The following is a 27,340-nucleotide window of genomic DNA, read 5'->3' as shown; positions in this document are numbered from 1 at the left end:
CGATGTGTAATGCAGCTGCATGTGCAGAGAGCAGGGAGCCGCGCACACTGCTTAGCGCTGGCTCCTTGCTCTCCTAGCTGCTGTACACATCGGGTTAATTAACCCGATGTGTACAGCAGCTACATGTGCAGAGAGCCGGAGCCGGCAGCACAGGCAGCGTGAGAGCTGCAGAGGCTGGTAACTAAGGTAAATATCGGGTAACCACCTTGGTTACCCGATGTTTATCTTGGATACAGCTTACCTCAGCTGTCAGACGCCGGCTCCTGCTCCCTGCTCGCTTCATTTGTCGCTCTCTTGCTGTCACACACAGCGATCTGTGTGTCACAGCAGGAGAGCGGCTTTGAAGAAAACGAACCAGGGCTGTGTGTAACGAGCAGCGATCTCGCAGCAGGGGCCAGATCGCTGCTCATTGTCACACACAGCGAGATCGCTAATGAGGTCACTGCTGCGTCACAAAAACCGTGACTCAGCAGCGATCTCGGCAGTGAGCTCGCTGTGTGTGAAGCACCCCTAAGTCAAAATGTGAAATATTTGCCTGTAACAAAAGGCAGCTTGTTTGCCAAAGGGCTATAGAGTGGTACAATAATGAGTGTCTGCAGGCAACAGTGAAGTATAGTGTAGGCTCCTTGCAATTTTGGAGCTCTCTTTCAGCAAATGTAGTTATGGATTTAGTTAAGATTAATGATCATTGAGATGCTGAGAAATACAAGCAGATACTTATCCATCATGTAACACCATCAGGGATTTGTCTGATTGGCTCCAAATGTATTCTTTAGCAGGACAACAAACCCAAAAATACAGCCAATGTCATTAGGAACTGTCTTCAGCGTAAAGAAGATCAAGGAGACCTGGATGTGACGTTATGGCTCCCACAGAGCCCTGCTCTCAACTTCATTGAGTCTGTCTGGGATTATATGAAGAGATAGAAGGATTTCTACAAGCCTGTATTTACAGATCTGTGATTTACTTTCCAAGATGTTTGGAACAATCCCTCTGCTGAGTTTCTTTGCAAACTGTGCAAGAATATCTAGAGGAATTGATGCTTTGATGCTGTTTTGAAGCTAAAGGGTGGTCACTAGGGATGAAAGAGCTGCTCGGTGCTCGGTAAACCTAACGAGCATTTTGATGCTTGGGTGCTCAGTACTCGTTTACAGAGTATAATGAAGTCAATGGAGAACTCAAACATTTTTCTGGAAGATTTTTCTCAAAAATGCTTGCGTTCCCCATTGACTTCCATTACGATCTGTAAACGAGTACTGAGCACCCAAGCATCAAAATGATCATTAGGCTTACCGAGCCCCCGAGCACCGAGCAACTCTTTCATCTCTTGTGGTCACACCTAATATTGATTTCACTTAGATTTATCCTTTATTTTTTCTCTTAGCATTTTGGTGATAAAAAAACTATACCACTTCTAATTTTTTTTTAAGTATTCCTACTTTGCAGCATTTTTTCACACCTGCCTAAAACCTTTACACAGTACTATTTAGGTTTCCAGGATAGAAGCTGGCATTGCATTGCATTCAGTAGTGGTAGACCAGATCATCCACAGCTTCTAGAATGACTCAAACAGCTAAAGAGGCTATTTTTATAATTTTTTTCTTAATAGTACCAGAATACTATTCCAACAAAGGAAGCACAAATATTAATATTTTAAACTTTTATTATTTTCCATCGCTTACTGAGATTGTTAAAGTTCCAATTAGCCATTCTTACTTACCTACAGCACAGTATGTAACTTCTCCTGCATAGTGGATCAGCTGGAAGTCAACCCAATCTATTGACTTTCTGGTTCCAGGACCTGCTAGTTTGCGGCTGTAGAAAACACATCAGAACTATGTAATGCCATAGGGAAAGCTGATACAGGTATAACAAAACAAATCAGCAATAAAAGCTAATTAACTTTAAAGGGGTTGTCCACTACTTTTACATTGATAGCTTATGCTTAGGATAGGTCATCAATATCTGATCGGCTGGGGTCTGACACCCTGCACCCTCACCGATCAGCTGTTCTTGGTCCCAGCGGCGGCAGTATGCAGCCGGAAATCCTCAGTTCTGGAGCTTCTCCGTCTTCTCATAGTGGCCGCAGCTGGATACTGCACATCCACCTCCTGTTGATCTGAATGGAAGGCAAATGTGCAGAACCCGGGCACAGCCGCTATCAGAAGATGGAGCAGCTCCGGAACTGAGCATTTCCGGCCACCTGCTGCCACCGCTGGGACCGAGAACAGCCGATCGGCGAGGGTGTGGGGTGTCAGACACCGGCCAATCAGATATTTATGACCTATCCTAAGAATAGGTCATCAATGTAAAAGTACTGGACAACCTTGTTAAGGGTTGTGTCCATCAATGACAGGGCCAACATTTTTACTGGGATATATGGCTCAGCAGTCACTTTGGCACAAAGCCACTGGAGATTTGAGGTGGTAAATGATAGTGAGTTATTTTGTATTTTAGTCCCAGTGTGTCCAAGATGTACAGTAGTTCAACATTAACTATAAATAAAGCAGGTTTTCAATAAATGCAGTATATTCTTGAAATTCTTTTCTTTGTCAAACTTAGATGTATACAATATATTATCACTACTGTTATCTATTGCTAATGTTCTTGCTACTTTATCAACAATAATAATATAATTCAAAATGTTAGGGATTTTGTGCTTACGTTAGGAAGTGAGGGTGTTCTCCAACTTTTTCTTCTAGCTTTGCTAGAAAACTGAGATCTGTGGCTTCCCCAGGACGCAAACATTCTTCATCCTACAATATATAGTAAGTAGAGACAGTAAACTCAGGAATGATAAATGTACATATGTCTCTAACACAACAAGAGTATGAATAGAGTAACTAGGGTCTAATATCTGATATTTACAGTCATGGCTGAAAGTGTTGGTGTGACCCCCTGGCAAAGCAAAACCAGGTAGTCACACAGTTTAGCCCCCACACAACACCTTTCCCACACAGGGTTAAAACAGCCTACCTAAAACCCTAGTCACCCCCCTCAGGGAAGGACAGACACACCAGTGGGCGGGACCAGGCAGAAGGAAAACGCCCACCTAGGGGTCTGGAGAGCTCAGGGTGGGAAAACAGTCAGATAAGTTAAGTCTAGATAAGTCTAGAGTCAAGTTGTGTGGGGTGGAGGTGAAGCTGACAGGTACCAGGGTCGGAGCCCTGACACCTTGGCTAGGTGGCAGACAGTAGCCAGTGCCAGTAGGAGACGAGAAGACAGCTGCCAGAGATCCGAGGTGGACCGGGAAAGGGCTGTAGCCCGCCAGTGTCGACACCGGAGAACCGACCCAGAAACCATGCACAGAGGGGGTACTCGGACCCTGAAGCCAGGACTGGCACCAACGGCCTAGCTAATTAACCAATTGAGGGCAGGATTACAGTTCCTGTCCAAACCTAAGTCCCAAAAAGTAGACAACCACCCACAGAGAGGGATAGGGCATCCACCAGGGTCTGGTAGATCCCAATGGGTCAGTGTCTGACGGGCACGACTCCCAACCAAAGGAACGGGAGCAGACTCCCCGTGTTTCACACCGGGAAGTCTATCTTAGAGCAACACGAAGTGCAGAGGAGAAAGGCATTGACTACTAGCCCGGGTGTGGAACCTGACACACCCGTCTTCGGAGGCTGGCCACCATCACCTTGGTTTCCCAAAAGAACTGTGTGTTTATTGACTCCACACCTTAGCGCAGCTTCGTCCAGTACCAGGACAACCGAACTGTAAGTGTGCTGATCCCTGCAACCCTGCACAACACTGGGCCCTGAGGCATCCATCCCTACCCACGGAGGGGTTAACATCCAGCTGCCAAAACATCTCCCCCGGTATCCCATAACCGAAACGGTGGTGCTAAATCTGACCACACACCGTGGGTGGCATCACAGACAGTTTACAACAAATCCCGTACAATTACGTCCCCCTTTTATTCAAAGTGTCCGTGCGATCCTCGGGTCCGGAAAACCCCTCGAGCCATACCGTAGATCCGGATCCGAGCAGCATTGGCGGCACCTTGGCACCCTTGAAATTGTTCCAGAAAATGAAGTATTTCTCCCAGAAAATGTGTGCAATTACACATACTGTTATACTGCACACATATTTAATTCTTTTATGTGTGCTGATGTGACGCCCTTGCACTAGTCAGGGTGTCGCAGGGAACTGCACTCCTGTCCTTATAGTGAGGAAACCCACTTTCCTTGGTTCCAGGTTCCACCCAGTGGTATTGCTATCAACCGCATTCAAACCCCTAATCCACACTCACACTAGTACAGGACAGACAAGCCAGTGGGTAGGTCTAGAGAGGAAAGGGCTGCCCACCGAAGGGCTAAGCAGACTAGTGGGAGGTGGCTCCAGGGGAGCAAAGGGAGAGGGAGTGAAGCAAAAACTCTCCAAAGGGAGAGGGGACCGGGGCTTGGAGCCCCCAGGAAAAGTGAAGTAGTGGCCCTCAGAGTGTAAGGGGCCGAGGAGTCGAAGCTCCCGAGAGGCTGGACTAAATTGGGACACAGCACAACAATACTATTGGGAGCGGATACCTGGACGTGCTCTCCTTCCTAAGCAGCAGTGGTGTACTGGGACTTTTGGTTCACCTGCAGCCTGTGTGTGTAATGATTTTAGAAAACATCAACCAGCACCACGATAACTGGCCTGAGTGAGCACATGGTCATTCCCTGCTTCCAGCAGCCCTGTGCTCCCCTGCACCCCAACATCCAGAGTCACGGCGCCTTCCCCTACCCGTGGAGGGTGACTACATTTAGGTGCCCCACTCCATCACCCCAGTACTCCCAACGGCAGCGGCGGTACTCCCAATTACCGTACACCATCGGTGGCGTCACGAACTATATCAATTCACCTGTAAATACCCCCTTTCCATTTGAGTGTGGCCCCTAGCCCCCGGGTCCAGAGACCCTCGAGCCACGAGTAATCATCACCCCCGGATCCAAGTGGTTCGATCCGCTGCAGGGGCGGCACACTGCAGCAACACAAAAAAATAGCAAACTGGACATAATTTCACACACACAAAAAATAGCCATTACAAAACTGTTGGCACCCTCAATATTTTATTTTATTATTTGGTTGCACACCCTTTGGAATAAATAAGTGCAGTTATTAGTTTGGGGTATAAGATCATGATGACAAGTTCTCTGACACTGGCCGAGAAAAAAATTAATGCAACACAGATGCAAACCGGCGGCAATAAGGATAACATGAGAGAGAAAATGTCTGTGTCACGGCCAGGTGGACGGGCAGACCCAGGAGGTGGATCCACTGGGCCGAACTCCTAGATGGTAGTAAAGAGTCCGGTAGCTGGAACACTATAAACAGCAGAACAGTCCGTGCACACGAGTATAGCGGAGAAGTCCCTGGGACCACGGAGTCACGGGTGGTAGTCCGGGTGACACAGCTCAGGTTCGGAAGCCGAGATGATGTCAGGCGGGGTCCGGAACCTTTGGAGCGAGATGACGAGTCACCGCAGGGATCCGGGATGGTGCGGACTGTCAGGATGGCAGATGGACAGCGTTCGGGGTTCAGGATACGGCAGGACTGGATGGCGAGGCAGGCACGGCTCTACAAGAGAGATAGGTGAGTATATGCACAGAGACACCAGGAGACCTGACTCCTAGCTTAGGAAACACGAAGATCAGGCCCCGCCCCCTTGGACAATAAACCCCTTTATACCCTGTACCTGATTAGCCTCATTTCCTGTTAATGGACGCTGGCCCTTTAAGAAAGGGTCAGTGACCGCGCGCGCGCCCTAATGCGCATGCGCGCGGCCCGGGTGCCAGAAGCCAGGGAAGGAAGCTGAGAGGAGGACGCAGGGGAGCCGGCCAGGGCCTGGGAAGCCGTCGGGCGCCGGGATCGGAGACCAGGGGGCCTGGGAAGGACGGGCACCGGAGGCTGGAGAGCGGGGAGCGTGGCAGGTGAGCCGGGGAGCGGGGCTGAGGACCCGGGGAGCGGAACAGAGGACCCGGGAAGGGGAGCCGAGGACCCGGGGAGCGTGACAGTACCCCCCCCCACGCCCCCCTCCCCGCAACCGGGACATGAAGGCACGGATCAGAGGAGTGCCCACGTTCTCCCTGGGCTCCCAGGACCTATCCTCAGGACCATACCCTTCCCAGTCCACCAGGAAGAACTGTCGACCTCGTACGGTCTTCATGGCCACGATATCCCTTACCGCATAGATGTCGTCATCGGCAATAGGTGGAGGAGCCGGACTGGCAGCAGCGGAGAAGGGACCAAGGACAACCGGCTTGAGCAGGGAGACGTGGAATGAGTTGGGTATCCTCATCGTGGCCGGGAGCTGTAGCTTGTAGGAGACCTCATTGATCTTGTTGAGGACTTTAAACGGCCCAATGTAGCGAGGACCCAGCTTGTATGATGGTATCTTCAGGCGGACGTACTGGGAAGCAAGCCAGACGAGATCTGCAGGAGAGAAACACGGAGGGTACAGACGTTTCTTGTCTGCGTGTCTTTTCATCCGCAGGGAAGCACGCCCAAGGGACGCTTTGACAGAGTCCCAAATGGTTGCAAAGTCACGGGCTACTGTATCTGCAGCAGGGACATCCGAAGAAGGAGATACAGGCAAAGGGATGGAAGGCTGAAGTCCGTAAACGACATGGAAGGGAGAGCTGGAGGACGACTCACTGATGTGGTGGTTGTGGGAGAATTCAGCCCAAGGAAGAAGAGCGGACCAGTCGTCGTGATGGGCGTTAACATAGTGACGTAAGAAAGAGGTCAAGATTTGATTGACCCTCTCTACCTGGCCATTAGACTGAGGATGGTATGCAGATGAAAAGTCCAGAGTCACTCCCAGATGTTTACAGAGAGCCCTCCAGAAGCGGGAGGTGAACTGAGTTCCTCTGTCGGATACGATGTGTAATGGAAAGCCATGCAAGCGGAAGATGTGTTGTATATAGGCGTCCGCGAGTTCCTGAGCAGAGGGCAGTCCAGCCATAGGGACGAAATGGGCCATTTTAGAGAACCGGTCCACCACGACCCATACGACTGTGTGTCCGGAGGACAATGGCAAGTCCGTAATAAAGTCCATTGCTATGTGTTGCCACGGAACTGAGGGTATCGGCAGAGGCAGAAGACGGCCATATGGGAGGTGTTTGGGCGTCTTGTTCCTGGCACAAGAGGAACAGGCGGATACAAAAGCAGCGACGTCCGTGCGAAGGGATGGCCACCAATAATGACGTACAATCGCACCCCATGTCTTTTTCTGACCAGCATGACCGGCTGTTTTCGAGGCATGACCCCAGTGTAACACTTTTTTCCTGTCTACCTCGGAGACATAGGTCTTCCCGGGCGGTATCTGGGCCAGGGTGACAGGGGCCACCGGAATGATTTTACTAGGACAAATGATGGGTTGGGTAGTCTCTTCCTCCTGCTCCATGGGCATGAAAGACCTGGACAAGGCATCAGCGCGTACATTCTTGTCCGCGGGTCGGAAGTGAAGCTGGAAATCAAACCTGGCAAAGAATAGGGACCACCTGGCTTGCCGTGGGTTCAGACGCTGAGCGGACCGTAGGTATTCCAAGTTCTTGTGGTCCGTGTAAATAATCACGGGGTACACTGCCCCTTCCAGGAGGTAGCGCCATTCCTCCAAAGCCAGTTTGACTGCCAAGAGCTCTCGGTCACCGATGGTGTAGTTGCGTTCAGGCGCTGAGAAGCCCTTGGAGAAGAATCCGCAAGTCACCATCTTCCCGGAGGAGGACTTTTGCATGAGCACTGCTCCGGCTCCTGAGGAGGAGGCATCCACCTCCAAGGTGAACTGGCGGTTTAACTCCGGACGGTGGAGTACAGGAGAGGAAGCAAAAGCCCGCTTCAGAGAGCCAAACGCGGCGTCAGCCGCAGGTGACCAGTCCTTTGGATTAGCCTCCTTCTTAGTCAAAGCGGAGAGAGGAGCAGTCAAGGCAGAGAAGTGAGGGATAAACTGGCGGTAGTAGTTGGCGAATCCCAGGAAGCGTTGGATTGCCTTCAGTCCAGAAGGAGGAGGCCAGTTGAGAATGGCGGAGACCTTCTTGGGATCCATCTGCAGTCCAGTATCAGAGATGATGTACCCCAGAAAGGGGAGAGAAGACTGCTCAAAGACACACTTCTCATACTTTGCGTACAGACGATTCTCTCTCAGTCTTTGTAGAACCAGCTGTACGTTTTCTCTGTGGGTTTGGAGGTCCGGAGAGAAGACAAGGATGTCATCTAGATACACTACCACACAGATGTAGAGAAGGTCCCGGAACACGTCGTTCACCAGTTCTTGAAAGACGGCAGGAGCGTTACACAGGCCGAAGGGCATCACGCAGTATTCATAATGTCCATCGCGCGTATTGAACGCGGTTTTCCATTCGTCACCAGAGCGGATGCGTACCAGATTGTAAGCACCCCGAAGATCCAGCTTGGTGAACACACGAGCTCCTCTAAGCCGGTCAAACAATTCGGGAATGAGCGGCAGAGGGTACTTGTTTTTTACGGTGATTTGATTCAAACCCCGGTAGTCTATGCATGGGCGTAAGTCGCCCTCTTTCTTCTTGACAAAGAAGAAACCTGCTCCAGCAGGAGAGGAGGATCTCCGAATGAACCCCCTTGCCAGGCTCTCTGAGATGTAAGCAGACATGGCCCTTGTTTCGGCTGGAGATAAAGGATATATCCGTCCTCGTGGTGGTGTTGTTCCTGGGAGCAGGTCGATGGCACAATCGTATGGACGATGTGGCGGCAGTACCTCGGATTCCTTTTTATCAAAGACATCTGCAAAGGACCAATAGGCCGAGGGCAGCCCCGGTAGGTTCTCTGGGACCGGAGGTCGTCGGATGGGTTGTATGGACTTTAGGCACCTCTCATGACACGAAGAGCCCCATCGGGTGATTTCGCCAGTGCCCCAGGTAACTGATGGTTCGTGTGTCCGCAACCATGGAAGTCCCAGCAGGATCTGGTGGGACATGTGTGGGAGGACGTAGAAAGCGATGTTCTCGGTGTGAAGGGCACCGATACGCAGTTCGACCGGCCTGGTGATCCAGGAGATGGTGTCAGAGAGGGGTCTCCCATCCACCGAGGCAATCACTAGGGGCTTGTCGAGTGGAATAACAGGCACCCGGTACTTGTCCACCGTGGCCTGCTGGATGAAATTGCCTGCTGCCCCGGAATCGAGGTAGGCATCAGCCGTGAACCGCGTCTCTCCCGTTGTCACTTGCACTGTCCATGTAACCGGGTCAGAGAGAGTCCCAGCACCTAGGGTGGCCTCTCCTACCAACCCTAGGCTTTGGAGTTTCCCGGCCTCTCTGGACAGGAGCGTAGCAGGTGTGTGCCCTCACCGCAGTAAAAGCAGAGACCCTTGGCGAGCCGCTCTGCTCGACGTTGTTCAGACTGACGCACTCGGTCGATCTGCATGGGCTCGTGGACGGGAGCCCCAGCTGTCGATGACTGAAGTACGGAGGGTTTCTGCGGAGGAGAGGAATGCCGTACCGGACGTCTCTCACGGGACACTTCCTTGGATCGCTCCTGAAAGCGAATGTCCACTCGAGTCGCTAGGGCAATCAGGGCATCCAGGGTGGTCGGTACGTCACGACCCGCCAGCTCGTCTTTAATTCGCCCTGAGAGTCCTTCCCAGAAGGCGGCGGTTAGGGCCTCATTGTTCCACCCGAGTTCTGAGGCCAGGGTGCGAAACCGGATCGCGTATTGACCCACCGTCAGAGTCCCCTGACGTAACCGGAGAAGAGACGAAGCAGACGCGGAGGCGCGTCCGGGCTCATCAAAGGTACCACGGAATGCCTGCAGGAAGTCCTGGATGTTCGTGGTCACAGGATCCCCCTTCTCCCACAAGGGGTTCATCCACGCCAGTGCCTCACCCTCTAGATGGGACATGATGAAGGCGACCTTGGCTTGGTCGGAGGCAAACAAATGCGGCAGCTGCGTGAAATGGAGGGAGCATTGGTTTAAGAATCCCCTGCAGGTCTTGGGGTCTCCGGCGTACCGGGGTGGTGAAGCCAACCGAAGTCTGGTGGTATCTGAAGAAGTCGCCACAGGAGCTGGATCCGTGGATTGACTAGTGGAAGCCCGGGATGTTGAAGTCGTAACTGCCGCTTGTAGCGTGTTCAGGCGAGCGTCCACAGAAGACATGAATTGCAGCATGCGGGTCTGGACTTCACGCTGGCGTTGGAGTTCCTCCTGTACGGCTGCTAGTGCTGCAGCGGGATCCATGGCCTGATCTTACTGTCACGGCCAGGTGGACGGGCAGACCCAGGAGGTGGATCCACTGGGCCGAACTCCTAGATGGTAGTAAAGAGTCCGGTAGCTGGAACACTATAAACAGCAGAACAGTCCGTGCACACGAGTATAGCGGAGAAGTCCCTGGGACCACGGAGTCACGGGTGGTAGTCCGGGTGACGCAGCTCAGGTTCGGAAGCCGAGATGATGTCAGGCGGGGTCCGGAACCTTTGGAGCGAGATGACGAGTCACCGCAGGGATCCGGGATGGTGCGGACTGTCAGGATGGCAGATGGACAGCGTTCGGGGTTCAGGATACGGCAGGACTGGATGGCGAGGCAGGCACGGCTCTACAAGAGAGATAGGTGAGTATATGCACAGAGACACCAGGAGACCTGACTCCTAGCTTAGGAAACACGAAGATCAGGCCCCGCCCCCTTGGACAATAAACCCCTTTATACCCTGTACCTGATTAGCCTCATTTCCTGTTAATGGACGCTGGCCCTTTAAGAAAGGGTCAGTGACCGCGCGCGCGCCCTAATGCGCATGCGCGCGGCCCGGGTGCCAGAAGCCAGGGAAGGAAGCTGAGAGGAGGACGCAGGGGAGCCGGCCAGGGCCTGGGAAGCCGTCGGGCGCCGGGATCGGAGACCAGGGGGCCTGGGAAGGACGGGCACCGGAGGCTGGAGAGCGGGGAGCGTGGCAGGTGAGCCGGGGAGCGGGGCTGAGGACCCGGGGAGCGGAACAGAGGACCCGGGAAGGGGAGCCGAGGACCCGGGGAGCGTGACAGTCTGTTATACACAGATATAAAAATAGGCAAGAAGGCATGCATGTAGCCTAAAAACAAGAACCTCTCATTCTAGCTTCTGCATAAAGAACCATGGTGACTTGGATTACAGAGCCAAATTGCCATATGTGTGCTTTAATTATTGATTCATTATATAATGTAATATTGGAAATGCTGGAGGAAGGGTGGGCAGGATAGAAGTTTAAAATGTTATATATTACCATTATAGCAATGATCCCTTTGTGCTTCTCTTCAATTAAGTCACAAATAATTTTGTTGTCGAAATACTGGACAGGTTCCCACTATTAAGAATAAACACAATTGTTATTTTTTTTTGTTCACGTAAGTTATCACATTCTGCATACTTTCTTAAGTCCATTCTACTAAGATATTAAACAAAATGAAATGATCCTCTGGTTCTGGACACCAAAATCTTAATGATGGCCATCATTTAAGATTTTTTATTTATTATGTTTTGCCCTTTTAATTATATTATTTTATTTTTTAATAAGGTTGAGATATACCTTTGGTGTTTAGATCAGCTATTTCTTTCCTACTCCTGTTTAGGTGTAGCAAACATGTGGACAATGGGTTACTGCAGGGCCAGCAGGGATCAGCAGCGCACAAGCTGCAGAGGGTTAAATAGGCAAGTAATTGGTTATTTTAGTTATTTTTATTTAGTTTTCACTTTACTTCTTCTCCCTGTATGATGCTGACCAATCATAGGCAGGCAGCAACACACTGAAGAAAGAAGAACACGCCCCCACCATAGCTTAGAGCAGATTTCTCAGTGTGTGAGATGTAAAAATACAGCTCCGATCTCCTGGTCTAACCTCCTGCATGATTATAAAGTGTTACAAGTAGGGCATGGAGAACTAAGACCCTTCAGATGATGTTCCTGTGTGGGGAAGGGCAGTTTTGTCAAGTTTAGCTGTGTCACATTACAAACCTATCTATTAGCTCTCGACAGTGCTAAGACAGGAGGATACCTGATAGAAGGTTTTTTAACTGTAGAACGCATACCTGGGGCCTCGCAGGCCTGCTAGGTTGCTTGTTTTCTATTGTAGATTTCTATGGTAGCGCGTTCTACGGTTAATGTGACACAGCTAAATTTAGCTTTATTGCCCCTACACAACACTGATTGTCGTGACATTGTTCTGAAAAACCACTGTGAATGATAAATATCTTATTAGAACACAATCTGTCTAACAAACAAAGAACAACAGATATTACATTTGTGTCAATGCCCATTGGGAGAATTAAAGCTCCTTTTTAGACTGGAACAGATAAAAATGTAAAAAAACAACCAAAAAATTCCCGATGAAAGTAAACAGTACTTTTCAATCATGCAGGTTAGATCAAGAGATCAGAGCTGTATAGTTATATCTCCCATACCTGCTCTTAGCTATTGTGAGGGCATGTTCTTTCTCCAGTGTGTTGCTGCCTGCTTTTTATTGGTTGGCATAATTCAGGAGGAAAAAATGTATGCTTCCAGTGAAAACTATCTGATTGACTTAACAAAACTTAACTCATTAGATACCAAATACTTTGATTGCTAATATCGTAGCAAACGATATAAAATTAAATTTAAAACAAAAAGACTTTATTACACTCTGTAGGAACTATTATATTGTATGTCCATTTCAACATGAAACATTTGTTGAAAGGACATTTGTAAAGAGGTGGTCCCACAACAGAAATTACGGTATATTTTTACAATATCCTTAGGATATACAAAAAATATCTGATAGATGTGGGTCTCACTTCTGGGACTTCCACCCCGATCACCTATCCTGGACAGTGTCCAAGTGAGTGAAAACGTCGCTACATTCATTGTTATTGGAATTCCTGTGCTACCACCTCTATACTTTTTGGTGGTCAGATGCCAGCCGATGTAGCATGTGGGACACCTGTTCTGAGATAGGAACAGGTCCCAGAGGTAAGCCAAATATCTTGTGAGACAACCCCTTTAGAGGGGTATTCCAGCCTTAAGCATTTAGTGCCATTATATTTATATCCACTGATTTTGCAGCAACATTTAAGTAATTGGTGAATTTTACAGGGAAGGTTTAGTATTAGAAAGATATAGCACAGTTGGAAAATAAACATTTGTTGTGGAAAAGTAATTTTATTGAGGAAAAATAAATGAGAAAAATTACTATTGATGTCCTTTGCAATAGGGTTTAATTAAAAATTCTGCACTGGGAAGTATGAATTTTTACTTGCTTGCAAGCGCAATGGCAGATTTGTCTAATGTACTGTAATCCACGAAAGCTGTGGAAGCCAAAAAGTTCAAAGGGAACCTGTCATGTTGAAAATGTTATCTGATCTTCAGGCAGCATCTTATATAGCAGGTCTTACAATATTGATATAGATTTTTGTGGGAAAAGTTTCAGTTAAACTTGCACTTTAGTCATTGAAATCTCTGTATATGAGTCCAGTAGGTGAACCTATTCAGTGATTAACTTTTTTTTTGGTATGACTATGTGTGGTGCCCCTGATGGGTCAGGTGCCACAAGGTATTGCATCTAGTCACAGATGCGGTGCTAACCTCGGGTTCCTGGAAGACCAATGCCGGTAGAGACCAAACAAACACTCATAGTCATGTCCTTTTCCTTCCAGACTGGGTGACAGGCTAGAGACGGACCTGATGGATAGCCACATATGGTGGAGACTGATCCAAACCCACTAGTCAAAAACCAGGAAAGGGGAAGGACTAGACAGTGCAGTAGGCAGTTGACGGTAGTCAGACATGGAGAAAGGAGGACTGAAGTTAACGTGCATACAGACGACAAGTGTGGAGGGACTGACTGAGTGGAAAGGAGTATAGTCACTGGGAGAGTACGGGGAGTACTCACAGGACTGGGCACCGGCAGGGTGCAGAACCCTAGGTCAGACAGACGCTCCAAGCTCATCTGATAACTCTGCCCGGTGAGGGGATCTTCATGGTCCCTCACCAACTTGAGAGCCCGGAGCACAGCAGCAAAGGGAGAACCCAGGGAGCTGAGACAGAAGTCCAACCCAAACAAGGTTCAAGCTGCCTGCATACGGGCCAAGACTGAAAGACCAGCAAGGGACCGTAAAACGCTTCAGGCTACAGGGACCCACCAACCAGAGACGTGCAAGGAAGAAAAGCTCACCAGGTCACAGAACCGACACTGGGACAAAGGGAATACCGAGGCCCCGCTTGGGACAGACCAGTACCAGTCGGGCTGCTGCTTATCAAACCTGTGAGTAAAATACAAGGTAAACCGCAACTCTGGTGTCACCTAAGTTCTTCTCGTACCTGTTCCACCTGTTATCCCCTGGGTCTCAGCCCTACTTGTGGGCGGCCACAACACCTAAGCTGCCAAATACCACGAGCCCCAGTAGTGAGAGACTCTGCAGCGACGGCTTCCCTCACCTAGCCGCAAACCACAAGTGGCGTCATGAAAAACACTTTATTTTTATTTTTCCCTTGTACAATCAACCCCCAAGGTCACGGAACTGGGCAACGGCCACCCGTGATATAACCCCTGAAAAACTGGGCCCGGGACCCAGTACCCCATAGCCCTGGGGTGGGACATACGCATGCAGAGATAGCTATCAATTATTAGCAGGACTGCCCAATTAAGTCATATGTATACAAACACCAGGGATTTCAATTAGTAAATTACAAGTTATACTGAATCTTTTCCAACAATCCTGTACACAGTCAGGTCCAGTAATATTTAGATAGTGACCAAATCTTCGTTATTTGGACTCTGCATACCACAATTTTTTTTTTTTTTTTTTTTTAAATGAAACAACTGAGATGCAATTGAAGTGTAGACTTTCAGGTATAATTAGAGGGATTGAACAAAAATATTCCGTGAAACACTTAGGAATTACAACCATTTTTCTACAAAGCCTCCTCATTTCATGGGCTCAAAAGTAATTGGAGAAATGTATTCATTTATTCATTTTTACCACCTTGCAGAGAATCCGTTGCAGGCAATGACTGCCTGAAGTCTTGAAGCCAGGAACGTCACCAAACGCAGGATTTAATCCTTTGTGATGCTTTGCCAGGAACTTTCTGCCTCAAGTTTTGTCTTAAACATGTGAAATTCATGGTCAATGGGGTTGAGATCTGGTGACTGACTTGGTCATTACATAATATTCCACTTCTTTGCATTAAATAACTTCTAGGTTGATTTCACAAAATGTTTTGGGTCCTTGTCCATTTGTCCTGTGAAGCGCTGCCCAATCACTCTTGCTGCATTTGGTTGAATCTGAGCAGAAAGAATAGCCCTATACACTTCAGAATTCATTCGTCTGCTTATGTCTTCAGTCACATCATTAATAAACACTAGTGACCCAGTGCCATTGGTAGCTATGCATGCCCAGCCACCACATTGTCATGTTTTACAGAGGACAAGGTGTGTGACGCCCTGGACTTGTCAGGTCGTCCCAGGTAGTCACACACACACACCACCCCCTCCCCGAGTAGGTGACAGCAGCCAACCAAGAAACCCTTGTCACCATCCTCCAGGTTTGATGTCCACACCAGGGGGCGGAGCCAGGCGGTTGGCTCCGCCCACCGAGGAGTTCACAAGCCTGGAGGTGGGAAAGACACAAGTTCAGACAAGTCTAGAGCAATCTAGGGAGTAGCCTTGACAGTGAAGGAGGGAGGACGAGTTCAAGGGCAGACCTGTGACCAGGCCTGCCAACAGACTACTCCGGTGGCTGGGTTGGAGCCCAGTCACCTTTGGCAAGGAGGCAGATGGTGGTGGCTGCCTGCAGGAGCTGGGATTACAGCCGGTGGAACCGTAGGGACCGGGGTCGGGCGGTGGCCCGCCGGTACTGAACCGGGGAACCGATTGGAAATTAAATTTAAAACAAAAAGACTTTATTACACTCTGTAGGAACTATTATATTGTATGTCCATTTCAACATGAAACATTTGTTGAAAGGACATTTGTAAAGAGGTGGTCCCACAACAGAAATTACGGTATATTTTTACAATATCCTTAGGATATACAAAAAATATCTGATAGATGTGGGTCTCACTTCTGGGACTTCCACCCCGATCACCTATCCTGGACAGTGTCCAAGTGAGTGAAAACGTCGCTACATTCATTGTTATTGGAATTCCTGTGCTACCACCTCTATACTTTTTGGTGGTCAGATGCCAGCCGATGTAGCATGTGGGACACCTGTTCTGAGATAGGAACAGGTCCCAGAGGTAAGCCAAATATCTTGTGAGACAACCCCTTTAGAGGGGTATTCCAGCCTTAAGCATTTAGTGCCATTATATTTATATCCACTGATTTTGCAGCAACATTTAAGTAATTGGTGAATTTTACAGGGAAGGTTTAGTATTAGAAAGATATAGCACAGTTGGAAAATAAACATTTGTTGTGGAAAAGTAATTTTATTGAGGAAAAATAAATGAGAAAAATTACTATTGATGTCCTTTGCAATAGGGTTTAATTAAAAATTCTGCACTGGGAAGTATGAATTTTTACTTGCTTGCAAGCGCAATGGCAGATTTGTCTAATGTACTGTAATCCACGAAAGCTGTGGAAGCCAAAAAGTTCAAAGGGAACCTGTCATGTTGAAAATGTTATCTGATCTTCAGGCAGCATCTTATATAGCAGGTCTTACAATATTGATATAGATTTTTGTGGGAAAAGTTTCAGTTAAACTTGCACTTTAGTCATTGAAATCTCTGTATATGAGTCCAGTAGGTGAACCTATTCAGTGATTAACTTTTTTTTTGGTATGACTATGTGTGGTGCCCCTGATGGGTCAGGTGCCACAAGGTATTGCATCTAGTCACAGATGCGGTGCTAACCTCGGGTTCCTGGAAGACCAATGCCGGTAGAGACCAAACAAACACTCATAGTCATGTCCTTTTCCTTCCAGACTGGGTGACAGGCTAGAGACGGACCTGATGGATAGCCACATATGGTGGAGACTGATCCAAACCCACTAGTCAAAAACCAGGAAAGGGGAAGGACTATACAGTGCAGTAGGCAGTTGACGGTAGTCAGACATGGAGAAAGGAGGACTGAAGTTAACGTGCATACAGACGACAAGTGTGGAGGGACTGACTGAGTGGAAAGGAGTATAGTCACTGGGAGAGTACGGGGAGTACTCACAGGACTGGGCACCGGCAGGGTGCAGAACCCTAGGTCAGACAGACGCTCCAAGCTCATCTGATAACTCTGCCCGGTGAGGGGATCTTCATGGTCCCTCACCAACTTGAGAGCCCGGAGCACAGCAGCAAAGGGAGAACCCAGGGAGCTGAGACAGAAGTCCAACCCAAACAAGGTTCAAGCTGCCTGCATACGGGCCAAGACTGAAAGACCAGCAAGGGACCGTAAAACGCTTCAGGCTACAGGGACCCACCAACCAGAGACGTGCAAGGAAGAAAAGCTCACCAGGTCACAGAACCGACACTGGGACAAAGGGAATACCGAGGCCCCGCTTGGGACAGACCAGTACCAGTCGGGCTGCTGCTCATCAAACCTGTGAGTAAAATACAAGGTAAACCGCAACTCTGGTGTCACCTAAGTTCTTCTCGTACCTGTTCCACCTGTTATCCCCTGGGTCTCAGCCCTACTTGTGGGCGGCCACAACACCTAAGCTGCCAAATACCACGAGCCCCAGTAGTGAGAGACTCTGCAGCGACGGCTTCCCTCACCTAGCCGCAAACCACAAATGGCGTCATGAAAAACACTTTATTTTTATTTTTCCCTTGTACAATCAACCCCCAAGGTCACGGAACTGGGCAACGGCCACCCGTGATATAACCCCTGAAAAACTGGGCCCGGGACCCAGTACCCCATAGCCCTGGGGTGGGACATACGCATGCAGAGATAGCTATCAATTATTAGCAGGACTGCCCAATTAAGTCATATGTATACAAACACCAGGGATTTCAATTAATAAATTACAAGTTATACTGAATCTTTTCCAACAATCCTGTACACAGTCAGGTCCAGTAATATTTAGATAGTGACCAAATCTTCGTTATTTGGACTCTGCATACCACAATTTTTTTTTTAAATGAAACAACTGAGATGCAATTGAAGTGTAGACTTTCAGGTATAATTAGAGGGATTGAACAAAAATATTCCGTGAAACACTTAGGAATTACAACCATTTTTCTACAAAGCCTCCTCATTTCATGGGCTCAAAAGTAATTGGAGAAATGTATTCATTTATTCATTTTTACCACCTTGCAGAGAATCCGTTGCAGGCAATGACTGCCTGAAGTCTTGAAGCCAGGAACGTCACCAAACGCAGGATTTAATCCTTTGTGATGCTTTGCCAGGAACTTTCTGCCTCAAGTTTTGTCTTAAACATGTGAAATTCATGGTCAATGGGGTTGAGATCTGGTGACTGACTTGGTCATTACATAATATTCCACTTCTTTGCATTAAATAACTTCTAGGTTGATTTCACAAAATGTTTTGGGTCCTTGTCCATTTGTCCTGTGAAGCGCTGCCCAATCACTCTTGCTGCATTTGGTTGAATCTGAGCAGAAAGAATAGCCCTATACACTTCAGAATTCATTCGTCTGCTTATGTCTTCAGTCACATCATTAATAAACACTAGTGACCCAGTGCCATTGGTAGCTATGCATGCCCAGCCACCACATTGTCATGTTTTACAGAGGACAAGGTGTGTGACGCCCTGGACTTGTCAGGTCGTCCCAGGTAGTCACACACACACACCACCCCCTCCCCGAGTAGGTGACAGCAGCCAACCAAGAAACCCTTGTCACCATCCTCCAGGTTTGATGTCCACACCAGGGGGCGGAGCCAGGCGGTTGGCTCCGCCCACCGAGGAGTTCACAAGCCTGGAGGTGGGAAAGACACAAGTTCAGACAAGTCTAGAGCAATCTAGGGAGTAGCCTTGACAGTGAAGGAGGGAGGACGAGTTCAAGGGCAGACCTGTGACCAGGCCTGCCAACAGACTACTCCGGTGGCTGGGTTGGAGCCCAGTCACCTTTGGCAAGGAGGCAGATGGTGGTGGCTGCCTGCAGGAGCTGGGATTACAGCCGGTGGAACCGTAGGGACCGGGGTCGGGCGGTGGCCCGCCGGTACTGAACCGGGGAACCGATTGGAAATTAAATTTAAAACAAAAAGACTTTATTACACTCTGTAGGAACTATTATATTGTATGTCCATTTCAACATGAAACATTTGTTGAAAGGACATTTGTAAAGAGGTGGTCCCACAACAGAAATTACGGTATATTTTTACAATATCCTTAGGATATACAAAAAATATCTGATAGATGTGGGTCTCACTTCTGGGACTTCCACCCCGATCACCTATCCTGGACAGTGTCCAAGTGAGTGAAAACGTCGCTACATTCATTGTTATTGGAATTCCTGTGTTACCACCTCTATACTTTTTGGTGGTCAGATGCCAGCCGATGTAGCATGTGGGACACCTGTTCTGAGATAGGAACAGGTCCCAGAGGTAAGCCAAATATCTTGTGAGACAACCCCTTTAGAGGGGTATTCCAGCCTTAAGCATTTAGTGCCATTATATTTATATCCACTGATTTTGCAGCAACATTTAAGTAATTGGTGAATTTTACAGGGAAGGTTTAGTATTAGAAAGATATAGCACAGTTGGAAAATAAACATTTGTTGTGGAAAAGTAATTTTATTGAGGAAAAATAAATGAGAAAAATTACTATTGATGTCCTTTGCAATAGGGTTTAATTAAAAATTCTGCACTGGGAAGTATGAATTTTTACTTGCTTGCAAGCGCAATGGCAGATTTGTCTAATGTACTGTAATCCACGAAAGCTGTGGAAGCCAAAAAGTTCAAAGGGAACCTGTCATGTTGAAAATGTTATCTGATCTTCAGGCAGCATCTTATATAGCAGGTCTTACAATATTGATATAGATTTTTGTGGGAAAAGTTTCAGTTAAACTTGCACTTTAGTCATTGAAATCTCTGTATATGAGTCCAGTAGGTGAACCTATTCAGTGATTAACTTTTTTTTTGGTATGACTATGTGTGGTGCCCCTGATGGGTCAGGTGCCACAAGGTATTGCATCTAGTCACAGATGCGGTGCTAACCTCGGGTTCCTGGAAGACCAATGCCGGTAGAGACCAAACAAACACTCATAGTCATGTCCTTCTCCTTCCAGACTGGGTGACAGGCTAGAGACGGACCTGATGGATAGCCACATATGGTGGAGACTGATCCAAACCCACTAGTCAAAAACCAGGAAAGGGGAAGGACTAGACAGTGCAGTAGGCAGTTGACGGTAGTCAGACATGGAGAAAGGAGGACTGAAGTTAACGTGCATACAGACGACAAGTGTGGAGGGACTGACTGAGTGGAAAGGAGTATAGTCACTGGGAGAGTACGGGGAGTACTCACAGGACTGGGCACCGGCAGGGTGCAGAACCCTAGGTCAGACAGACGCTCCAAGCTCATCTGATAACTCTGCCCGGTGAGGGGATCTTCATGGTCCCTCACCAACTTGAGAGCCCGGAGCACAGCAGCAAAGGGAGAACCCAGGGAGCTGAGACAGAAGTCCAACCCAAACAAGGTTCAAGCTGCCTGCATACGGGCCAAGACTGAAAGACCAGCAAGGGACCGTAAAACGCTTCAGGCTACAGGGACCCACCAACCAGAGACGTGCAAGGAAGAAAAGCTCACCAGGTCACAGAACCGACACTGGGACAAAGGGAATACCGAGGCCCCGCTTGGGACAGACCAGTACCAGTCGGGCTGCTGCTCATCAAACCTGTGAGTAAAATACAAGGTAAACCGCAACTCTGGTGTCACCTAAGTTCTTCTCGTACCTGTTCCACCTGTTATCCCCTGGGTCTCAGCCCTACTTGTGGGCGGCCACAACACCTAAGCTGCCAAATACCACGAGCCCCAGTAGTGAGAGACTCTGCAGCGACGGCTTCCCTCACCTAGCCGCAAACCACAAGTGGCGTCATGAAAAACACTTTATTTTTATTTTTCCCTTGTACAATCAACCCCCAAGGTCACGGAACTGGGCAACGGCCACCCGTGATATAACCCCTGAAAAACTGGGCCCGGGACCCAGTACCCCATAGCCCTGGGGTGGGACATACGCATGCAGAGATAGCTATCAATTATTAGCAGGACTGCCCAATTAAGTCATATGTATACAAACACCAGGGATTTCAATTAATAAATTACAAGTTATACTGAATCTTTTCCAACAATCCTGTACACAGTCAGGTCCAGTAATATTTAGATAGTGACCAAATCTTCGTTATTTGGACTCTGCATACCACAATTTTTTTATTTATTTTTTTTTAAATGAAACAACTGAGATGCAATTGAAGTGTAGACTTTCAGGTATAATTAGAGGGATTGAACAAAAATATTCCGTGAAACACTTAGGAATTACAACCATTTTTCTACAAAGCCTCCTCATTTCATGGGCTCAAAAGTAATTGGAGAAATGTATTCATTTATTCATTTTTACCACCTTGCAGAGAATCCGTTGCAGGCAATGACTGCCTGAAGTCTTGAAGCCAGGATCGTCACCAAACGCAGGATTTAATCCTTTGTGATCCTTTGCCAGGAACTTTCTGCCTCAAGTTTTGTCTTAAACATGTGAAATTCATGGTCAATGGGGTTGAGATCTGGTGACTGACTTGGTCATTACATAATATTCCACTTCTTTGCATTAAATAACTTCTAGGTTGATTTCACAAAATGTTTTGGGTCCTTGTCCATTTGTCCTGTGAAGCGCTGCCCAATCACTCTTGCTGCATTTGGTTGAATCTGAGCAGAAAGAATAGCCCTATACACTTCAGAATTCATTCGTCTGCTTATGTCTTCAGTCACATCATTAATAAACACTAGTGACCCAGTGCCATTGGTAGCTATGCATGCCCAGCCACCACATTGTCATGTTTTACAGAGGACAAGGTGTGTGACGCCCTGGACTTGTCAGGTCGTCCCAGGTAGTCACACACACACACCACCCCCTCCCCGAGTAGGTGACAGCAGCCAACCAAGAAACCCTTGTCACCATCCTCCAGGTTTGATGTCCACACCAGGGGGCGGAGCCAGGCGGTTGGCTCCGCCCACCGAGGAGTTCACAAGCCTGGAGGTGGGAAAGACACAAGTTCAGACAAGTCTAGAGCAATCTAGGGAGTAGCCTTGACAGTGAAGGAGGGAGGACGAGTTCAAGGGCAGACCTGTGACCAGGCCTGCCAACAGACTACTCCGGTGGCTGGGTTGGAGCCCAGTCACCTTTGGCAAGGAGGCAGATGGTGGTGGCTGCCTGCAGGAGCTGGGATTACAGCCGGTGGAACCGTAGGGACCGGGGTCGGGCGGTGGCCCGCCGGTACTGAACCGGGGAACCGATTGGAAACCGGAGCACCAGGAGGGGTACTCAGACCCAGTACAAAGCCCTGAACCGACAGGGCCGAGTCAAGTCAACTGATTGAGGACAGGACTTAAGGACCTATCCCACACAAGACCTGTTAGAAGACAACAGCCCAACCATACAGGGTAAAGCCACCGCCAGGGCATGGAGACCCAAAGGGCCATCGTCTGCGGGCAAATGGGCTCCTACAACATATACCAGTCGGGGAGCGGACTACCGTTGCTTAGGCATAGGAGTCAAACATACTTACAAAGAGCTGCAGGAGAAAGGCGTAAACCACCAACCTATTCTGGGAGAAGATGCAGCCGGCTGCGGCCCCCGTTCATCACCCCGTTTGGTTTACCAGAGACTCCAGTGTGTTGTGTCATAGTGAGTACACCAGTGCCTTCGGGCCGCGCACTGCGCCGCACAGCATCAGCACCCAGCACGCACCCGCTCCCACGCCTTGGCACCTCCCTCGGGCCCCAGGACCATCGCTCCCCTACCCATGGAGGGGTCAACACCAAGCTGCGCAACACCGTCCCTGGGAGGCCTAGTTAACGGCAGCGGTGGTGTCCATCTATTCACCACAACCTGTGGGTGGAGTCACGAACTTACATCCCAAACCAAACCACCGCGGCCCCGGCCGTGGACTCCCCGTCAAGTCCCTGCGTGTAGCGCCAACTCCTTTGCAGAGCGACGTGACCCCCGAGTCCGTGAGAGTCTCAAGTCACCACCCACCGTACGAGCACGGATCCGAGAGGCTCGGTGGTCACAGCCGAGCCCGCGGGGCGGTACAGCTGTGCTTTGGATCATGAGCTGTTTCAAGTTGTCTCCATACTTTCTCCTTTCCAAGATTCTGGAAAAGGTTAATCTTAGTTTCTTCTGTCCAAAGATTATTTTTCCAGCACTGGTCTGGCTCCCTTAGTTTTTTTGAGGGACAAAGTCTAATCTGGCCTTTCTATTTTTAAGACTGATTAATGGTTTGCACATTCAAGTAAAACCTCTGTTTTTTCTCTTCTCTTTCTGGTAGACTTAGGGGTACTTTGCACGCTGCGACATCGCTAGCCGATTATAGCGATGTCGAGCGCGATAGTACCCGCCCCCGTCGCACAAGCGATATTTGGTGATCGCTGCCGTAGCGAACATTATCGCTAAGGCAGCTTCACACGCAATTACCTGCCCTGCGACGTCGCTCTGGCTGGCGACCCGCTTCCTTCCTAAGGGGGCGGGTCATGCGGCGTCACAGCGACGTCACACGGCAGGCGGCCAATAGAAGCGGAGGGGCGGAGATGAACGGGACATAAACAACCCGCCCACCTCCTTCCTTCCGCATAGCCAGTGGAGGCAGGTAAGGAGAAGTTACTCGCTCCTGCGGCTTCATACACAGCGATGTGTGCTGCCGCAGAAACGAGGAACAACATCGTACCTGTCGCTGCAGCGAAATTATGAAAATGACCGACACTACACAGATCACCGATTTACGAAACTTTTGCGATCGTTTATCGGTGCATCTAGGCTTTACACGTTGCGATGTCATTACTGGCGCCGGATGTGCGTCCCTTTCGATTTGACCCCAATGACATCGGAGTAGCGATGTCGCAACGTGCGAAGTACCTCTTAGATACTGAAACACCTAATTCCTGGAGAATGACCTTCGCTTGGGTAGATGTTGTGAAGGAGTTTTTCATCCCCATGGAAAGTATTCTGTAATCATCCACCACTAGAGATGAGCGGACCCAAACAGTAACGTTTGGTGTTCAGATGCTTTACGCATGCTAATCACTCGAGCGAGCATTATTGTGCTCAGGTGCACTCGGTGCTCAGCCTAGTGCGAGCTCCATGCAGTGTTTCAATGGCTCACATTGGGTGTAAAAACAGCGTTTTCGGATGCAGTGTGTACAAAATATAAGTGAACAAACCCGGAGTTTATCCCGGGCTTGGGTGTAGACCGCTACCTGTGCTGGAGGAGGAGTAAAGACAGACGGTTTGGCCAGATTCTACAAGGAACAGGGCTTTCCCCTCTCTCTTGGCTCTTATCCTCAGAGGTCAGAAGTCCTTCGGCGTGGTTGGAGTACCTCCAAAGTAGGTCCTTTCTAATGGAGCGTTGTAGGTTTTAGATTATTGCTGCCACGCCCATGCAGTTTGAACAATTCTGTTTACTAGAGGCATCCCCAAGACACCTTCTCTCCCAAATATACTCCTTTCTGAGTAAAGAAATGGATATATAGAGAAATGGAATACAGAGCTGAGACTATCCATTTACAAAGAGGATTAGCAAAAGGCTTTCATATTCACTCACAAATTTTCCATTGCCTGTGCCGCTCAGGAGAAAAATTTTAAGATACTCCCCCGATAGTATAAGAGTCCTGACTTGCTCCATGCACTAATACTACAGGTCTCCAATAGATGTTGGAGGTATGGGAGGGACAGAGGAACAATGCTGCATATCTGGTGGGACTGTCCTATCATATGACCATTCTGGCATCATGACCATATGACCATTCTGGCAGTCTTCTTAGCTTATAATAAAATTAGCGGGGAAGATTTGGTGGGCTCTCCCCAGATGGCGCTACATTCGATCCTCCCCGGATCAATCAAATCACAGAGGATGAGCCTGTTGAGATACTGTCTCATGGCTGCTTGCATGGTGATCCCTAGATATTGGAGATCGCCCTAGGGGATCATCATCATCAACCATTGGGGATGTCCAGCATCCATAAAATGGAGACTCTAATAGCAGACTACAATGATACAGTTGGAAAGTTTTTAAAGATCTGGACCCCCTGGTTTCTATTTCTTGACTCCCCGTTACTTCAGACCATCCTTGGAAGGTCACAACCGGACCACACTGCGCGGAATACTTAGTGCAGGTTTTCTCTAGAGTACCCACCACTGAGGATACCGTCCCCCCCTCCCCCTTTCTTCTTTCTATTGGTAACCCCTTAATTATATTGCTTTTGCTTCTATGTTCTTTGTTTCAGCTACACTGCACTGTAGTGTGCCTCGTTTCACCAAAGGCTGGAGACCCCAATTGTTGGGGATCTTTCACAGTTTAGGTTACGGTACTGTACTCGGTTGTAATCCAGTTGTTGTTCTAAATGTTTGATTTTCTTGTTGTGAGGCGGATACCTCGGCTGCGCAATGCAGTACCCGTTTGTAGTATCTGTTTTTGATTTCTGTGAAACCTTGACTTCTACTTTAATAATAAGAGACTACATACAAAAAATAAGTGAACAAACCCAGCCCTCCTTCCCCCGGAAGTGATATGGCTGCATGCGTTCGGAGAGCCAAACTGTCCAATCATTGACTTCCAATGGGATTCAGGTCAAGTCCGGCTGCAGAACTGAATCAGCCAAGTCTAAACTTCAATGGGTCAGCTCATTTCAAATTCACCTCTGTTGTCTTCCATGGGTGTCCAGGCCTTTTTGAATTCCCAAGCTCAACACTGTACTCTTTTTTTTTTTTTTTTGTGGAATGTACCAAACTGTTGATTTGGTCACTCTTAGCATTTATGCTAGCTCTCTGATGGATTTTTTGTTTTATTCAGCCTAATGATAGTCTGATTCTCTTCCACATTTCACAATCTACTCACAATAAGATCATTTCATCTCACCCCCTGATGAAATGATCTTATTGTGAGTAGATCATGAAACGTACGTCGGGGTCCAGGTATAGGGGGACCCTCTTGCTGCTATCCCCTCGGGCTGTGTTTGGTATAATCTGATCATGGTTATGTCTGATTTTGCAATGCCTTGATACCGATATTCTCCAATCATTGGTGTAATAGGGGCTATGTGCAATAGGTATGTACTTCATATATCTGCAGATTTTTTCATCACATTCCTGCACCTTTTTGCAGACACTGCTAGGGCACTGTGCAATATACTTGTGGTTTTAACCTTGTGTTTTCCCACATTGCACTTTTTACTCCAAGCAAAGTGCTGCCATGTACTCTGTTTATATAATCATGATTATAATTATTTCTCATGTCAATAATTTATATTCTATGTATTTTGGAAGCAGCTGCTTTCATGCTCTGGTGACATCTAGTATGTGATTATACCTTACTATAACAACTATTTGTATTGAACCTTTATATGGTTACACATGCCATGGGATTGTGTTGCTGACTTCTTTTTTGTGCCAGTCTTAATCATCATCATTAAAATCACTTTTGCACTTTACTCTGTTTTGTCCTCCTGGTTCTTTCTGATTTTCAGAGTGTGCTTTGTAGGGTAGAATTTTTCCTAATCCCTACTCTTTTGATTTATGGATATTTGTATATTATGTATATAGGAGGCAGACAAAAGATAGATTTTTGTGTACTCACCGTAAAATCTCTTTCTCTGAGTCTTCATTGGGGGACACAGGACCATGGGTTATGCTGCTGTCACTAGGAGGCTGACACTAAGTAGACATAAAAAGTTAGCTCCTCCCCAGCAGTATAACCCCTGAGCCGGAGGCGGACTCAATCAGTTTAGTGCACAAGCAGTAGGAGGAGAACCAAACAATCTTAGATAAGACAAGGAAAAAACTATAACCAATTAGACGTGCGAACAATGGCCTGGGAATAAGGCCACTGAGGCAACAGACATGTAAAATGTAACCCAAAAAACACAAGTAGGGTGGGTGCTGTGTCCCCCAATGAAGACTCAGAGAAAGAGATTTTACGGTGAGTACACAAAAATCTATCTTTCTCCATCGTTTCATTGGGGGACACAGGACCATGGGACGTCCAAAAGCAGTCCGTGGGTGGGAAGAGAACCATCACCGTAGATCGGTAGGAAACCGCTTCCTACTGTCGGGCTTGACCCAGACCTACAGATACCTACCTTGTTACAGGCGTGCTACTGCCGCCCACAAGGATAACGGCAAGACTGGCCTCTGCCAAAGCTTGGGTGTGAACCTGCTAGGAACTAGTAAGGTCTGCCAACTAGACCAGGTGGTGGCCCGGCAGACATCGGACCATCGACGTCTGAAGTCCAATCATCCAGGAGACTC

The 27,340-nt window shown here is 48.2% G+C and overlaps 1 protein-coding gene across 1 annotated transcript in view; it reads right to left on the bottom strand.

Moving 5' to 3' along the window:
* The window catches only part of MYO1H (myosin IH), a 234,293-nt gene that overhangs the window by 131,232 nt on the left and 75,721 nt on the right, over positions 1-27,340 (bottom strand). Inside the window, exons 13-15 of the mRNA XM_075320032.1 lie at positions 11,202-11,282; positions 2,665-2,756; positions 1,721-1,815 (exon numbers count right to left, since the gene is read on the bottom strand). Of these exons, the coding sequence (XP_075176147.1) occupies positions 1,721-1,815; positions 2,665-2,756; positions 11,202-11,282 (268 nt within the window). The remainder of the gene's footprint in view (positions 1-1,720; positions 1,816-2,664; positions 2,757-11,201; positions 11,283-27,340) is intronic.

This window comes from Anomaloglossus baeobatrachus, chromosome 1, assembly GCF_048569485.1.
Source record: "Anomaloglossus baeobatrachus isolate aAnoBae1 chromosome 1, aAnoBae1.hap1, whole genome shotgun sequence".
NCBI lineage: Eukaryota > Metazoa > Chordata > Amphibia > Anura > Aromobatidae > Anomaloglossus > Anomaloglossus baeobatrachus.
This window is presented reverse-complemented; position numbering and strand designations above follow the sequence as displayed.